The sequence below is a fragment of the Aulostomus chinensis genome, chromosome 5 (genome assembly GCF_037954235.1).
Source record: "Aulostomus chinensis isolate RoL2024-O1b breed Wild chromosome 5, RoL_Achi_v1.0, whole genome shotgun sequence".
NCBI lineage: Eukaryota > Metazoa > Chordata > Actinopteri > Syngnathiformes > Aulostomidae > Aulostomus > Aulostomus chinensis.
In genome coordinates this window covers 13987567-14004233 of record NC_141324.1, presented here as the reverse complement: position 1 = coordinate 14004233, position 16667 = coordinate 13987567, and the positions used below count along the sequence as shown (strand labels likewise).

The following is a 16667-nucleotide window of genomic DNA, read 5'->3' as shown; positions in this document are numbered from 1 at the left end:
ATCCCCTGACCTGCCTTGTTTTCCATCCATCTTTGCTGTTAACATGAACACCATTAGTGAAGGATTACATTACTTAACTGTTAACAAAGCATTAATTATTAATGTACTCTTATTGTTAAGTGTTACAAAGTTTTTATATATATATATATATATATATATATATATATATATATATATATATATATATATATATATATATATATATATATATATATATATATATATATATATATATATATATATATATATATATATATATATATATATATATATATATATATATATATATATATATATATATATATATATATATATATATATATATATATATATATATAGGACGCAAGGTAATCAACCCCAGCAGGTTCCCACTGTACTTTTTGTCAACCAAATGTTGATGCTGAAGAGCAGGATGAACCAAAATGAAACTGCATGGCTGACATGAAGGAGAGAAAAGGTCAGAGTCCTTCCCTCTGGAAAAAAACAACAACAAAAAAACAAACAATTTAAGAACGGGACATTGTATGTACTCTCTAGAAATAGTGACCATTTGAAAATCATCCTGAAGACAGAAGCAGGCCGGCTCTGCCTGGGACTGCAAACACAAATTCCCTCATTCTGACCCGAATGCTTGATGTATATGGCACATTTCTAACAAGGAGCGACAGCAGTGACTTCCAGTAGCCCGAGTGTCATTACCTATTTAGCAAAACGTGGCTCTAACCATGTCATTGGACAAGCATGGAGTCCGGCTACGCGTCTCATGAGATCAGGTTGGCGTGAATATGAAAGAAGATAATGATCCATTCAAGTCAACAGTCTTCTTCTGAGAAAGCAGCACAAACTGAACCCAGGCCACTCACTTCCATTTAAGGCATCATTCACCACTATTCTTCTACTACGCTTCCATTCACAAATCCCTGAATGGGTAATTATTAAATCTAAACACAACTGTTTTATTTTCACGTACTGTCACGACAGTAAAAGATGAGCTAAATATATTTAAGGACTACGGTCATTACATAACCAAAACTTCTTAAAGGAGATGGCATGCAGCTGACCCAATCACGTGCACATCTTGAATTTGTTCTGAAGAACTGCAACTGTAAACCATTAAAGGGAAGCGGAGGAGCAAAGAACATCCTCGCGATAAAATAGAACGACAGGTGAGCATGAGTGATCAAAAATTTTAGAAGGTGCAGAATAAGGAGGTAGATGTTTTCAAAACTACGAAGGCTAAATCAAGGCGTGGCTTCTCTGGAGTGAAAGGAAATACTGAGTAAACAATCAGGAAAAGGATTGTGGGAAGTCAAAATGCAAACAATACAACTCATGCTACAACGAAGTGGCTGCTGTTGATGTCATGCTGACTGAAATGTATTGATCCTTGTGTGCTTCAAGGCCTGAGTTCACAAACATAAGAAGAATCGCCATCTGTGTGAATGTGTGTGTGTGTGTGAGTGTGTGTGTGTGTGTGAGTGTGTGTCAGTCTCTGCTGAGTGTGCAAAGCAGTGCAACTTTATGAATCCTCATTCAGCTCTCGACTGTCTGTTCTGGCGATTTTTCGGGGAGGCGCAGTGTTCTCCCCATCAGTGTTTTCTTGCTCCCGCTTTTTTGCTGCATTCTGATGAAACAAAGACAGACATTAAACTATGAAGCACAACACAGATTCCTGCTGTCAGAAACAACTCAACTCTCCCCTATGGAACTCACCTTTTTATCCCACTGCTGGTGAAGATACCGCAACAAGATGTTTGTCTTCTCTGTGACAATGACTGACGGGGTAACAACAGAGACACTGATTAGATAATTAGAGGAACCATGTTGAAATCCTGGTCCAAACCAGCTGTCACCACAGGGAGTAATAATACTGTTCAGGACTACACTGCGATCATGGAACTCAGTGTGCTTTCCTCACACGTATGTCTGAAATTAAGAACGTGGCTACGCATCACGACTTTGATTAGTACATGATGCTCACGGTTTTCCTGATACGTCAATAAAGGATTGCTTCAGTGGATAGAAAGAAGTGTGAACATTCTAGTGGTCTGTGGACTTACTCTGCTCTGATGGATATTCCCGGGTTGGAAGATACACAGATGGTCGACGATTCTAAAACATTGAGATCCTTATTAGTCAGAAATATAGAAATAAATCCCTTACAAAATATCAAGCCATAATATGACGATCCATTCTTCAATTTAATACTTAGAAAAGCACCATGAACATCTTCAGGGTAAATGGAATCACTTACTGATGCTTTACATACAGAGTCGGCATGGAACCTGCTGAAGTTGTTGATGTTGTACACCGGTAGGCCTTTCAAAAACTCACCCTGTTAACGGAAATGTATGAAACAGCAACTTTCAATGAGCGTCGGATCCTCAAGCAACTTAACCATAACCACTAAACAAATTCTTCCCCGTGATTAACGACACACCGTGGTTCTCGTGTAGGTAGCAGTTAATTGACCCAAGCCCTACGAGCCACGAGCTAATCACTTTATCGCTGCTGGGTAGTTTGAGCTAACAGCTACCTCACATGCATGCCACTAGGCAAAGAGCCAGTTGATTACTTACCCTCTCCATGTTTACCGGAGTCAGGCTCCTCTGTCGCTACCAAGCCGATGAAGCCGTGCAGATGCCAGCTAACTAGCCACTGAGCTGGCCGTGTTGTCGTAGCCCGACACCGGTTTGTTTACCACTTCGGTAGCTACTGACGATCCACACGGTACTTGAAACTACATATGAATTCTACTAAATCGACACAAGCGACTTTAATTCACAGGAAAAAAATTGTTTGATATCGTATTATTAAGCCAAAACTGAAACTGTTTCACCGTTGGAAGCTAACGTGCTAGTAGTTCACGACTCCATCTTTGTTGTGCGTCTGCTCGGAGGCGGTGACCTCTGAAGGTCCGACGCACTTCATAGGCGGACGAGTGGAGGCTGCGCAGGCAGGAGAACAAAGCGATGCGCTCATTGGATAAAAAATGATTATGTAATTAGAGCCCCGCCCCCGACACGCTCGGTTGTGACATGAAGAGCGGATGAAAACACGTCTGTGGTCACACCACTGAGCAGGGGGATCAAACTCTTCCTCCTTGGTGGACCACAACAAACAACTCATGCAAAACGGAGGTCCTTCACAGTCCTGATTAAACCGTAGGAAAATAACTACGGAAAATAACTAGAGTGGCTGTCTAGTAACCGAAGGGTCGCTGGTTTGATCCCCACTTCCCCTGGTGACCATGCAAAAGTGTCCTTGAGCAAGATACTGCGCTCTTGATGGCCCTGCGATGGACTGGCGACCCATCCAGGGTGAACCCTGCCTCTTGCCCAACGTCAGCTGGGATAGGTTCCATCCCCCAGCCCCAACTGACAAGCAGCATTGAAAATGGATGGAAGAAGATACACGACCTGAGATCCTAAATATTTGTAGATAATTTTTACTGCACAAAAAAACCTGTATTGGATTTATGGTCAAATTTGGCCTCATTTTGTAGAATTCCTTACTGAAGTGAAGTAAATAAGCACAATGTTGAACTGCTCTTTTAGAAAGTTTAAAACAAATACCAACAATTTTTAAGTCTGATTTATGACTATTTGCCAGTCACAGTATCAAATACTACATGGATTATTAATATACAATACAAAAATAACCAGGAGACACAAAATGGTTGTCACTAGCAGCACAACTGGCTTCCCAACAAGGTACAAAGTGAAAATGCTGTTAATAAATGTCAACCTTCTTACCCAGAAACAGGATTTAGTTTGGGACACGAATGTTATGACTGCATCTACTTTTTGCTGTGTAATCGTAATTCCACTTTTTTTTAATGTCGGTGGAAAAAAAAAAAAAGCAAATTGAAATCATTATCCCTGGATGGACAATGGGGTTTTTACAGTTTATTTGAACACATTTTGTCTCCAAATGATTTCACACAAGCTCAGAATGCATCAAATATTTAATAGTTAACGATAAAACCCAGAGGGCATCGAGGGTATCAGATCGTTATCAATGGTATCAGGGTACTCGTCTGGGCAGTAGCAACTTGTTTGTTGATGGATAGCTTACACTGTCCCATCAATTAAATGTGAATGGCAAGCCCCGCCCACACCCAGTATCGCTACTCAACACAACACAATGTTGTCTCTTTCAGGGTCCCTCCAGCATTTCAGATCAAGAGATGTTTCTTTCAGAGAAGTCTCCCACTTTCAATGTGAGAGCGATTTCCTTCCCTTGAGCATCCGCCGCAGAATCACCTCGATGCCGCTTTTTGTGCTGAGCCTCTTGATCCAGCCGTGGGTCCTCTTGCGTTTGATGTTCTTGGGTTGATACTCAGCCCCTCTTTTCTTGGTCCGTATCTGCTGGTACTGCCACGGGAGCTGCTGGAAAACTCCGGAACCCTCCGCTTGTGAAGGAAAGGGGCCACATCTGGAGATCTGAGGTGGCGCAGCTGCTCTGGGAACAGTCCAGTTGCTAAATAATCGAAGGTGAGAGGTGCCAGCTGCTGCGAGGCTTCCTGCAGGGGGGCTGAAAGAGGGCACATTTGACAAATTATCGTGAACGTTTTTCTCTAGTGACTGCAGTAACGCTCGAAATACAACACAGCAGATTATGTGACAGTTTACAGGCATGTCCATGATTGGGAAATTTGTATTCCTTATATTGAGACTGTTGTAACACATTACATTATATTATTATCATTGGCACGTAGCTGCCTCACACTTGGTGCCGTCAGCCCTTGGTGCCCTCATGGCAGGACTTCAGGTTTCATGCTAACATCTGCAGGTATTGATCATTTTATGGCTGATATTTATATTGATCCAGGTTTGTCCATTGTTCTACACCCATCATCAATGGTGCATGACAGAAAACCACCTTAAACGTGGCTCAACATACTCACTATCATGGGTGTTTCTAAATGGTTTGGGAAATTGCATATTTCAAAATAAGAGTAACAAAAAAACGTGTTTTTTTAGTGTCAGCATCCAAAAATGGACTACTGCAGTCAAATCAGATCTGATATCAGCAAATAATCCAACACTGTGCATTAGTAAAGGTAATTAAGTAAAGAAATACAGAAATAAGTACAGGTACGACATTAAAAACAACCCTTTTCAACCACGGCTTCACCAGCTGTGTTTGCAGAGATAAGAATTTAATAAAGATGGATTTAATGAAGTAGTTCAGCTCTTTTGAGTTCCCTGCTCAAGCTTGTGAGCCTCCATGCAGCAACACAGAAGTTTAAAAGGACCAAAAAATTTAGAAATATCGGGGGAAAAAATGGTTCCTTACTTAAATGTTGATTAGACATCCAATTTATGTGATCCCAACATTATTTATTGTTGGGCCAGTTATTGATTTATTTTCAGTTTACGGAAGTTTAAGTCATTATCAGCTCTCGACCCTTAGCAGGTCCGGCTGATGTCCATTTAAATTCAAAATAGCTAGAAGAAAAGTTTGAGCACAAGTGGCTGCAGCTTCAGCCACAAAGCCGCTCAGCTGGTCTGCAGTTTCAGCTGAAGCCGTGACTGGCATCAGTCAAGGAAGGTCCGAGAGAGTTTGTGTGCATGTACTGAATATTAAGTGTCTGAACAGTAATACGAGCTGTCAGAAAGAACAGAATTTGAAGGTCTTTCGGCAACTAAGTCACTTTATGATGGCTTTTCTATTTTATGTCTCAACCCTCTATTACAACGACCGATGTGTTGGCCAACCATGCTGCTAACGTCCAGCTAAGCTAGCGTTTAGCACCGTCAACGGACCCTGTCTGGTTTACCGATTTATCATCATCCAAATATTAGCAAGTTGTTACCTGCTGAAGTGGGTTATTCCACATAATCTGGAAAAACACGACGTTATTCTGTTCATCTTTAAACATACGAAACAGTTCGAAAAGGAATGGGAGCCTGAATGTCACAGGAACTCTTCTTCTTCGTGTTTGCTGTGAGGCGGCTGCTAATCAGCATTTTGATGTTTTACCGCCACCTTCTGTTCTGGAGTGTAACAGACCCATACAATAACGTGATTATGATTCAAAATAACCAGTCCCTTCATGGAACAGGTAACAGGAACCCTGCATATCCAGCAAATCCTAAATTCCTGTGTCCCATTAGAAAGATTTACTGCAGACTTCCCTCCAGTCTTCTGTCACTCACCTGTTGCATTTTTATAGCGCCTCTTACACCTGATTGCTGAGGGCAGTGTTCGATCAAGTGGTTCATTGACATGGTGCACTGAAAGGCGGTATCTTGACATCATGTTATATTTCTATGTCTAAAATTGAGAAATGTCTGTGCAATTTTAGTTTTGTAGCACCAAACCACAACAAAATTTATGAAAACCTTGGCAACAATCAATCATAATAACATCATAATAACAATAAAGACACTGAGTTGGTTCTGATGCCAAAGGATTCTCGTCACAATAAGTGGCACAAGGTCAAGCTTGCATCATGTCCACATCAAGTTATGATTTGAGTAGGAATTATTTGTTTCTTTTTTGATACTTTTTTAAAATTCATATTTCATTTTTGGATTGAAATCAGTTAAACCAGCACAAACACAATTCACTCTACTCATGCTTAGGATTCAATTATGTATTTCAGTCCAGTGAAGAGGGCAGCACGGTGGTGCAGTGGTCAGCACTGTCGCCTCACAGCAAGAAGATTCCGGGTTCGAGTTTGGGCTCCAGCACAGGATCTTTCTGTGTGGAGTCTCCATGTTCTCCCTGTTCCTGTGTGGGTTCTCTCTGGTACTCCAGCTTCCTCCCACAGTCCAAAGACATCAAGAGGGGACGATGCTGATTGATTGATTGATACTCTAAATTGAACCCCACCTCACACCTATAGGCTGCTGGCAAAGGCTCGAACCCCCCCCCCCCCCCCCCCGCAACCCTAAACCCTAAATAAGAACTGTGTAAACCTTGCAATTGCCTTGCTGTAGAAACCTCTGGAACACATTTATATTATAGAATATATATTATTTATTCGAATATTTTTATAAAAGGTCAAATTTCTTCATCCATCCAGCCAGTCATTGTGTACCACTTATCCTGTGTATGGTTGCGGGGGTGGGGGGTGGGTGGGGGCTGGAGCCTCTCCCAGCAGCCTACAGGTGAGAGAGGTGAGAGGTGGGGTTCACCCTGGACAGGTCACCAGTCCATCACAGGGCCAACACATAGAGACAGACAACCATTCACACTCACAGTCACACCTCCAGTCAATTTAGAGTATCAATCAGCCTCGTCCCCTCTTGATGTCTTTGGACTGTGGAGGAAGCTGGAGTACCAGAGAGAACCCACACAGGAACAGGGAGAACATGCAGACTCCACACAGAAAGATCCTGTGCTGGAGCCAGGACTCAAACCCAGAACCTTCTTGCTGTGAGGCGACAGTGCTGACCACTGCACCACCGTGCTGCCCAAAATTTTTTATGTCTTTCTTTATTTGATGGGATACACTTCAATGTACATCAATATATTAAAATACATGATGTAAATCTGCTAAGTGAGCAGTTAGCAAGAATGCTAATTTAGGTCTGTTGTCCCCCAGGGACCCTCCAGTCATGAGTTGGCTTCCCTAACCTTTAGGCCTCCTTTGCCCCATTGATGGGACCCTCCAGCAGCCCCCTTCTGGTACAGGTCTGGGTATCATTGGTCAAAATCCGGATTTGCCACAAGCCTTTTTTTTTTTTTTAGATGAGCTTTAAATATCACATGTCCTTACCAAGGACAGCATCACGAGCCACCATCACTTCATTCATGTAGATAATGTTCCTTCCTGAAACCTCCTGCTTCCCTCATCTTGTCTCCACCATGTTCTTCTGTCACTTCTGGACTGGTGGCTACTGAAGTGATCAGGGCTATTATGGTGGGTGACGCCACAGGGAGGCCTCCAGATGTGTTCTCTGGCCTTCTCCGGCTGATGTCGACCACCATCTTGCCTCTCAGATTGAACTTCCTTGTTCCTTTGGCATATTCCAAACTTTTTAACAGGAAACTTAGTCCAGAGTCTTGTGATGTCCCCTAACCTCTGTACCACATCTGGTGCCAATCAGGAGGTTAGTGGTACTGTTGCAAATAATTCTGCAAATTGAAATATTTACTTTGTGGACACCTTAGAAGCTGTTTGTCAACTCTGGACAAAACTTTGCACACCTAATGTAAACACACAGAAAAGAAAATGTCATCACAAGAATTTGGATAACCTGAAAAACTGAAGGTAATAAACAAAAAAACTCTTCCGTTCCAGGCATGACATGTTGAATATCTTGGTAATAATTGACCCTATTAACATAAAAATACCGATTTTTTTTCTCTTTGATGCCATTATGAGTTTTGTCATTGTGATTTGCACTCCAAGGCCGTTGAACACATTGATCCAAGTTTTTTCTTTCTTTTTAAGACCAAAAGACCCGCTGACCAAATGAATTCAGAGACATTATAATCACACATTTGTTAGTACAACGTAAACTGAACAGGAAAAAGTTAAGAATGCTTTCATAAAAACACCACTGGACCACAGCTGCTGGCAGCGTCAGTTCCCATCAACGTCACAGCTGGACACTGACAGGCACTGGTCGCCCCCTCCTACCAGCGGCAGCTGGAACTCCTGAGGTCAGGGGAACCAGGGCATCTTAACGCTCCAAGGTCATTTCTTCTCATAGTGATACTGCGGTAACAAGTTTCCATATTGTTGGGGTGCAGGTCCATTATATAGGTCATCACATGCTTGATTTGGGCTCTGTAATTGCTGACTACCTCCATCAGATCTGTCACTCTGCCTGACGGCAGCTGAGCTCAGGCATCTTGCTGTGTTGTCAGCCTTAGCAACAGGGAAACACGGCTCTTTCATTGGTTTCCGCTCGCTGCTCAGCTTTCTCTTATTCGCCCTGGTCACTGTCACTCAGGAGGGGGCAAGCCTGAAGCCTGCTGCGGATAGAAGGGCAACAGGCAGGGCTGGGTAGGATCTGGCCTGGTGCGCATCGGATTTTTGAGGGAGGGGGGGAAACACACACATTGCGCTCGTAATGGGGTTTGCATTGAAATGCAATCGGCACACTTTCACGGATGCGTGCGTTCTCATCAATCCAAGTCCTCTCGAGTCTTGTTGTAGCAGTGAAATGAGGCTGAGAAGAAGCTTTGACTCTGCAGCATCACGACCGTAGATGCAGCCAGTGCAACGTTCCCGGCCCTTGATTGTCATCTGAATATCAGTATCATTTCTACAGGTAAGGAATCTTTCAATATTTGATGATCGAATGATTGTTGATGGTGCAGGCAGCATAGGTGCACAGTAACTGCGTGCATGTGCCCTGTGACGGCGCATGAATAATACATCCATCAATAATTGAAACACTTATCGCCTGCGCAACTTTCAGTTTTGCTGTTCGGTGCTGCAGTCTGGTCATTGCACATGCGAGCTCAAAGAGTCACTTGTGTTAGAATTGAAATATGATTGAATTGCGGCATTATTGAGAACCGTAGCCTTACATGGCGTATTCTTTAACAATGGTGTCGATGCAGCCGAGAGTTTTTAACCATATAGCAGCCAATAATGAGCTTCTGCCTGCATGAAAGGTCGTGCGCAGTTATCGTGTCAGACTGCACCACACTGAGTGTATCCGTGCTGGAGAAATAGAGCAGCACACTCTGTACCACATGTGTGTTATTGTAAGATCTGGCAGACATATCAAGCTATATTTTCTGCATTGCAGACAAATATTTGCATGGATGAGTAACCTGAGGGGCAGCATGGCTCAGAGGTAGAGTGGCCGTCTAGCAACCGAAGGGTCGCTGGTTTGATCCTCATTTCCCCCGGTGGCCATGTCGAAGTATCCTTGAGCAAGAGACTGAGCCTCTAATAGTTCCTGATGGCCCTGTGATGGACTGGGTGAACCCCGCTTCTCGGAAAACGGATGTATGGATGGATGGAGTAACCTGCTGGAAGCCCTTGTCCCCCTCGCTCATATTCCAACCTGCTGGTGCATGTTTATTGATTGTAGGTCAGCAGGTTAATTTCAATGACAGTACAGTTGTTCAGGACTGCTTGTGTTTATTAGGTGTGGTGGTTTGTCAAATGCCAGGCGGGGACAGCTCAGAGTCACCTTAACCTCACCAGACATGAATGGAACACCTGGGGGGCAGGGGGTTGGTTCTCAGACTGACAGCTGCAGTAACAGTGCTTGAATCTTGTGCCAGGATTCCTTTTTTGAGGAGCGGTTACGGTGGTCCGCTAACAGTAACTGAATAGCTCTCAGTGACCTTCAGACTATCCTGCCAGCACAAACAACACGCTGGTCTCTCCTGACACTTTTCAACTATTTGAAATGTTAATGTACAAACATCAGGTCCTTTGTGTCTACGTGACTCTCGTGCTGGACCAAAGACAACCATGAAACCACTATAAATGTATTATTATTATTATTATTATTATTATTATCCATCCATCGTCATCTTCAGCTTATTCCTTACTAGTAAGTGTCTCTGGAGCCTCTCCCTGCATCTACGGGCGAGAGGCAGGGTTCACCCTGGACAGGTCACCAGTCCATCGCAGGGCCAACACATAGAGACAGACAACCATTCACACTCACAGTCACTCCTACAGTCAATTTAGAGTATCAATCAGCCTCGTCCCCTCTTGATGTCTTTGGACTGTGGGAGGAAGCTGGAGTACCAGAGAGAACCCACACAGGAACAGGGAGAACATGGAGACTCACACAGAAAGATCCCGTGCTGGAGCCGGGACTTGAACCCGGAACCTTCTTGCTGTGAGGCCACAGTGCTGACCACTGCACCACCATGCAGCCCCTTATTATTATTATTATTATTATTATTATTATTGTGTAAAAAAAGATCTTGCTGTTATAGTTTTAAGATAAGAAAATCCTGTTTATTTTCTGATTGTTTGCCAGTTTAGGTACAATCATGCAGTATAGCCCAACAGCTCTACCACCTTCATGAAAATTGTAATTTCTTTTAGGGAGCCGTTTTAATTTATTTCATTTTATTTATATAGCACCAAAAGGCAAAAAAATATATTTCATGGCTCTTCATAAATTTCTTTCTGTCTATAACTGCAATCATGTTAATAAATGTTATAGAAGGACATCTTGGCCACAGTAGCAACGAGACATTGTCTTTTTGCAGGCAGAAACATCGAGCAAATCCAGGTACTGTGTGGGCGGCCATCTGCCTCAACCAGCTGGGGTGACAAAAGTGCAAGACAGGGATGGATGGAGAGCTAGAGATAGAGAGGGAGGGAGAAAGAAAGAAAGACAAGCTGATAGAGACACAGATAGACAAGAACACAGACGGAGAGACAAGGGCAGAGAGAAAGAGAGAAATGGAGAGACAGACAAGGCCAGACACAGAAAGTGAGGCAGACATAGACAGCTAGACAAGGACAAAGAGAGGGAGAGAAAGACAGACAATGACAGAGATAGAGAGAGAAAGGCAGAGACAAACAGACAAGGACAGACAGACAGAGGGCAAGACAGTCAGGGGCATTTTTACATGGACAGAGAAAGAGGGAAAGAGACAGACAAGGTAAGAAAAAAAGAGAAAAGCAGAGAGACAAGGACAGAGACAGAGAAAGGCAGAGACAGAGAGAGAGAGATAGACAGAGAAAGGGAGAGAGAGAGGGAGAGACAGAGAAAGGGAAAGACAGAGGAAGGGAGATGGACAAGGACAGAGTCAGAGAGAGACAGGGTGATGGGGACACAGACAAACAACCTATGTCCCCATCATCTTCTCTTCTTAGGGGCCACACCAAACATAAAGCATGATAACAGCTCGCGAGTAACAACATTCAGCAGGTTTGACTGCGACTGAACCGCTACTGTCCCATTACTGGGTTTACTATTAGCACAAACCACAGCATCCACACTCGTGATTAGAATCACTCAACAGCTTTGTCAAGCAGATACAACAAAAACGGTTATCATCCTAATGAAGTGAGGATTTCTTGTAGCGCTGCGTTTGTTCTTCCTGCTTACAAACAGTAAAGCGCCCCAGTGTAGAGGTGACTCTTCCTCTGAAGATAATTGATGTGTTTATATGGAAAGAGAAGACTCGTTTATTTGCACAGCTGCTCAGGTGCAGTTTAGCGGTGATGGGACGTGAGCGGGGTGTCATTAACAAGGTTTACATGGAACCTCATATCCCGCGCAGCCAATCAGTATAAAAAAGCCATCTCATGTTAACACTTAAATCAAGACCAACTCACCCAGTCGGAAGGAACAAAGCGCTGAGACAGTTGGAATCTCCAATCAGAGCAGAGAGGTTACTGTGACACATCCAGGCTTACATGTACACAGTCATACTCTGTGTCTGGTGCTTTCTATTTATACATTTTCTGATTCCTATCATGTCAAAAGGAAGTGGTATTAATAGGTCAGCATGTGAATATGAGTCTTCTCTGACATTGCAAACCTAGTTGTGTTGTGTGTGTGTTGTGTTCAAGGATCCCTGAATCAGGTGAGTGTTGCAGGAGCCTTTCAAACGTTGGACATGTGTTATTCAGATTCTGTGTCTTGATTGACAACCCGGTAACCTTTCGCTTGTTACAAGCTTTGGACTGATGAGGGACAAAGAAGACCATCAAGTAGTGAATGCGTTGCTAGGAAACAGCTTTGGTCTAATTTTATAGGAGCAAATATTGATCCTAATTCTTTCCTCTTGAGCTGGTGAAGTCATTGCCACAGGAAATAAACCTGGATTTAAAATTTAATTTAGAGAACAAACAAAGCTATATTGTACCTTTGAAATATTGTTTTGGATGTATTTGTGTGTCAGGTCCTTACTGATATTTCTGATTATACAGGGGGGCGCCATGCTGACCAGTATCACTGAAGGGATACTCTGCTGCCTAACTGGGAAGGCTGCCAGTCTGGTTTTGCCATTAGAGTCATCAGAACCCGCTGATGGATTTGAGTTTGTGGAGGTCAAACCTGGGAGAGTTCTGCGAGTACGGCATATCGTCCCCGAGCGTCCGTCTGCAGCAACGGAAGAGCAAGTTGCAGAAAAGGAGCAGACAGACAGCGAGTGTGATGATGACAGCTCCCCCGAGGAATCTAATCATGGGAGCAGCTCCAGCTGCAGCGTCCACTGCAAGAGGAAGATCACGGTCTACCGCAACGGCCAGCTGGTGATCGAGAACCTTGGGGATGTTTTGCACTCTGAGATCCTGCAGTGTCAGGATGGAGATCTAGAACCCTGCAGTACTGTAGAGGTGGAGCTGGCTGACTATAAAGAGGCCTCCTCTCCAGACCCAAACCCTGCCCCTCCATCAGTTCCTCCACCACCTGGGGAACAGAAACCTGCCCCACCTCCTCGCCGTCGTCGCCGGAAGCCCAAGCGCACAGTGCTGATTGACTCAAAGAGAGTGATCTCAAGCTGTAAAGGGACGCACTCGGACGTAGCGCTGTTCTTCATACATGGCGTGGGAGGCTCGCTCGACATTTGGAGCAGCCAACTGGACTTCTTCTCTCGGCTAGGCTACGAGGTCATTGCGCCAGACTTAGCGGGGCATGGAGCCAGCACCGCCCCTCAGATTGCAGCAGCTTATACTTTTTACGCCCTGGCAGAGGACCTGAGAGCCATCTTTAAGCGATACGCTCATAAACGAAACATTCTCATTGGCCACTCTTATGGGTGAGTCTGACGTTTTATGAAATCAAGGTTCCTGCAGTCTCAAATCTGATCTAAAATGTGTCTTTTGGTCTTAAATATGATTTTGACAGGTCTTCATAATGTTGAAGATTGGGAATTTCCTTTTATGTGATCTGTATCAGTCCCCTGGACCATTTGTATGGAAATAAATCAACACCAAACTAATAGTCATTAACTTTGCAGGCCCTGGAGAATTTATGAGAACACCCTGCTAGAATTTGCTGGCCTAGCTACCGAGCACTCCTGTTCTTACCTTTTTTCCAGCATGGCAGTGAAATAGGTCTTACATTTTACTCAAAGTGGTCTTAAAAGGTCTTAGATTTTGAACTTGCAGCGTTGGAATTTCTCTGAAAAAATTTGGGTTTATTCCAGATTATTGTTAACACAATCTATCCTTCCAATTATATCCTTCAGAGTGTCATTTTGCACCTTCCTGGCCCACGAATATCCTGATCTGGTCCATAAGGTGGTGATGATCAATGGAGGAGGCCCCACAGCTCTGGAGCCCAGCCTCTGCTCCATCTTCCAGCTGCCATCATGTGTCCTTCACTGTCTGTCACCCTGTCTGGCCTGGAGCTTCCTCAAGTAAGAGCTGGACTTACTTATGCCGTACTGTACTTCACACACTTTCACAAACATATTTTGTAACTCCTCTCTCTCTTTCATCTTCAGAGCTGGGTTTGCCCATCAGGGCACCAAAGAAAAGCAGCTTCTGAAGCAGGGCAATGCCTTCAATGTTTCTCCGTTTGTCCTGCGGGCCATGATGAGCGGTCAGTACTGGCCCGAGGGGGATGAGGTGTACCATGCCGAGCTCACTGTGCCCATTCTGCTGGTTCATGGAATGTGTGATAAGTTCGTACCCATGGATGAGGACCAGCGCATGGCCGAGGTAGGTTACATTGTCCTGTTCGTATGAAAATATGGAACTCCCCTTTGCACTGTAGTATTTTAATCCATTTTGGCTTCCCTCTTAGATCCTCCTGTTTGCCTTCTTAAAAGTCATTGAGGAAGGAAGTCACATGGTGATGATGGAGTGTCCTGACACAGTCAACACCCTCCTTCATGAGTTCTTTCTATGGGAGCCTGACATGTCCAAAAAGGACAGCAGCAAGAGGGACACAGAGAAGACTGTAGCTGTGCGGGACATTCCTCAGACACTGAAAGTCAGTAGGCCCATGGACAAATAACCAGCAAGGAGTCCATGTTTTATCACAGAACCACGCAGAAGGCCTTTTCTGGCAGTTATATGTTCTTAAGGCTGCTCCCGGCTGAGAGCTGTTACATACGAGGCCGCTTCTTCAAGGATGCAGGCGGTCACTGGTGCTCCGAGATAAAGGTGGACTGATGGCCTGGTGCCAGCTGCAGAAGAACGGATGAACACAAGAGGAACGGATGCAAATAAATACAAAGTCAGATTCTGCTTTGCTTTTATCATTTTGCGCTATCACATCATGTTTGCAAAATGGCACAACAACAGGCAGTCAAAGAGACTACGTTCACGTGCGTGTATGAAATGTCTCTGGAGACGGACTAACAACTACAACATGCAACTGGCATCAAATCCATGAAACGGTGTCTGAATTTTCTGCCTGTCATCTGTAAAGAGCTGCAGATGTTATGAACTTAACACTGCGCCCATCTTACATCGAATTCCTAAAATGAAGAAATGCAAATGAAGGTTTGCTACTATGCTGATGAAGGTTCACTGATGATGAAGTGTTGATAAGAACTGTGTATTATACAAATCCTGTCCGGATGGTAGTGGGAAGTGGGTTACAGCTACATAAATACACATCTACATGCAGAATGTAATTAATTATTGCTCTAAATGCATATTTAAATTACATTATGCCTGAAGCAAAAAAGAAAAAAGAAAAAAAGCAATTAGCTTTCATCCACTGAACTCTACCTTAAAATTTAAAACCAAAAAACTGTGTGTATATGTTGAGCACAATGTAACCAATTCATCAGTTCATAGTTGCATGAAAATGAAATAATATTCAATAAAAGATCTACCTGAATTTGTTGCAATAACACATGTAAACTGATGGACTCAAAAGGTTATTCTAGAAGTCATTTCTTCAGTATTTAATATCCAAGGGATGTAAAGGCCCTGCATGAGTTCAGAATACTAGAGAGTTGCAATATATTGTCATATTGATAATTTCCCTGTGCACTTCTCTTTAATCAGATGTGTTCCTGTGTATGTCGAGGTATAATTTTGCCTTTATTCAGAAAAATGATCATAGTAATTTGTAATTGTAATAACGGCTTCAAGCTGTTGTGTCTTTAGCTGATAAATGCAACACGAGAGTGTGTTCCCTTACTACTCCCCGGTCCACCCTGCTTATGTAGAGGTAGAAAAGATGTTTGCAAAGACATTCATTCATGACTGTTGCTTTGTCTCGCAGTGGGATTGAGGTTTCTTCTGTTTTTGAGTCAGACTTTGCAAAGTGGGAGTCAAGCAGTGCAAATCCAACATGATTCAGCCAAAGGAGGACGTCTCCTTTCAAAGAGGGTCACTCATACTCATGTTGCTGCTGTTACATGCGTTCTGAGACAGAAAGTGGACGCAACATGACTGGTCTTATGCAACAATAAGGACAGAAATAGAGTGGAAGCAAACTGACATGGCACTCTAAAATGTTCTATGTTCTATATGGATGTTCCTAAAACCAACAAGTGCTGCTGATGCAATGTACTGTACTATATGTCTCCTTTGATGTAAAAGGTCAGTATGGACTACAGGGTGCACATGTACTTCCTCTTCAGCTCAGTGTGTGCAAACAAACTGTTAGTGCTCCGGTGGGCTATATCTTTTGTGGTTAACAAAATGTGTTAATGTTATTGTTGCATTTATTCACTGAAATCATAATATATGCACTACCTGAGCGTAGATGCATATAACATATAGCCTATCAAAAGAGTTGAATTCATTGTATGAATGTGCCTTTCCTGGCATGAAATAAAACCGACACTCACAGTCCTCT

The 16667-nt window shown here is 43.3% G+C and overlaps 3 protein-coding genes across 3 annotated transcripts; 1 reads left to right on the top strand and 2 right to left on the bottom strand.

Annotated features, from left to right (window-relative positions):
• Window positions 1-285: 285 nt before the first annotated feature.
• On the bottom strand, window positions 286-2914 carry LOC147261339 (DET1- and DDB1-associated protein 1-like). Its single transcript, XM_086204908.1, has 5 exons — window positions 2580-2914; window positions 2255-2335; window positions 2061-2112; window positions 1714-1775; window positions 286-1624 (listed from the first exon to the last, which is right to left on the bottom strand). The coding sequence occupies exons 1-5, from the start codon at window positions 2586-2588 to the stop codon at window positions 1520-1522; spliced, it is 309 nt and encodes a 102-aa protein (XP_086061034.1). The 5' UTR covers window positions 2589-2914; the 3' UTR covers window positions 286-1519.
• Window positions 2915-3769: 855 nt separating this feature from the next.
• Window positions 3770-5976, bottom strand: mrpl34 (mitochondrial ribosomal protein L34). The gene is made up of 2 exons (XM_086204907.1): window positions 5822-5976; window positions 3770-4536 (listed from the first exon to the last, which is right to left on the bottom strand). The coding sequence occupies exons 1-2, from the start codon at window positions 5875-5877 to the stop codon at window positions 4218-4220; spliced, it is 375 nt and encodes a 124-aa protein (XP_086061033.1). The 5' UTR covers window positions 5878-5976; the 3' UTR covers window positions 3770-4217.
• A 2975-nt stretch (window positions 5977-8951) lies between these two features.
• abhd8a (abhydrolase domain containing 8a) lies at window positions 8952-16659 on the top strand. Its single transcript, XM_086203321.1, has 5 exons — window positions 8952-9236; window positions 12830-13659; window positions 14092-14262; window positions 14350-14566; window positions 14652-16659. The coding sequence occupies exons 2-5, from the start codon at window positions 12839-12841 to the stop codon at window positions 14862-14864; spliced, it is 1422 nt and encodes a 473-aa protein (XP_086059447.1). The 5' UTR covers window positions 8952-9236; window positions 12830-12838; the 3' UTR covers window positions 14865-16659.
• The last annotated feature ends 8 nt before the right edge of the window (window positions 16660-16667 follow it).

Bases quoted from the DNA above. Each gene is read 5' to 3' on its own strand.
- mrpl34 (XM_086204907.1), bottom strand. From the start codon at position 5,877: ATGAACAGAATAACGTCGTGTTTTTCCAGATTATGTGGAATAACCCAC. The intron at 4,537-5,821 runs GTAACAACTTGC...GCCCTCTTTCAG, and splicing joins GGAATAACCCACTTCAGCAG to CCCCCCTGCAGGAAGCCTCG.
- LOC147261339 (XM_086204908.1), bottom strand. The intron at 2,113-2,254 runs GTAAGTGATTCC...TCAATGTTTTAG, and splicing joins ACTCTGTATGTAAAGCATCA to AATCGTCGACCATCTGTGTA. The intron at 1,625-1,713 runs GTGAGTTCCATA...TTGTTTCATCAG, and splicing joins ACCAGCAGTGGGATAAAAAG to AATGCAGCAAAAAAGCGGGA.
- abhd8a (XM_086203321.1), top strand. From the start codon at position 12,839: ATGCTGACCAGTATCACTGAAGGGATACTCTGCTGCCTAACTGGGAAG. The intron at 13,660-14,091 runs GTGAGTCTGACG...TATATCCTTCAG, and splicing joins CTCATTGGCCACTCTTATGG to AGTGTCATTTTGCACCTTCC. The intron at 14,263-14,349 runs GTAAGAGCTGGA...TTTCATCTTCAG, and splicing joins CTGGCCTGGAGCTTCCTCAA to AGCTGGGTTTGCCCATCAGG.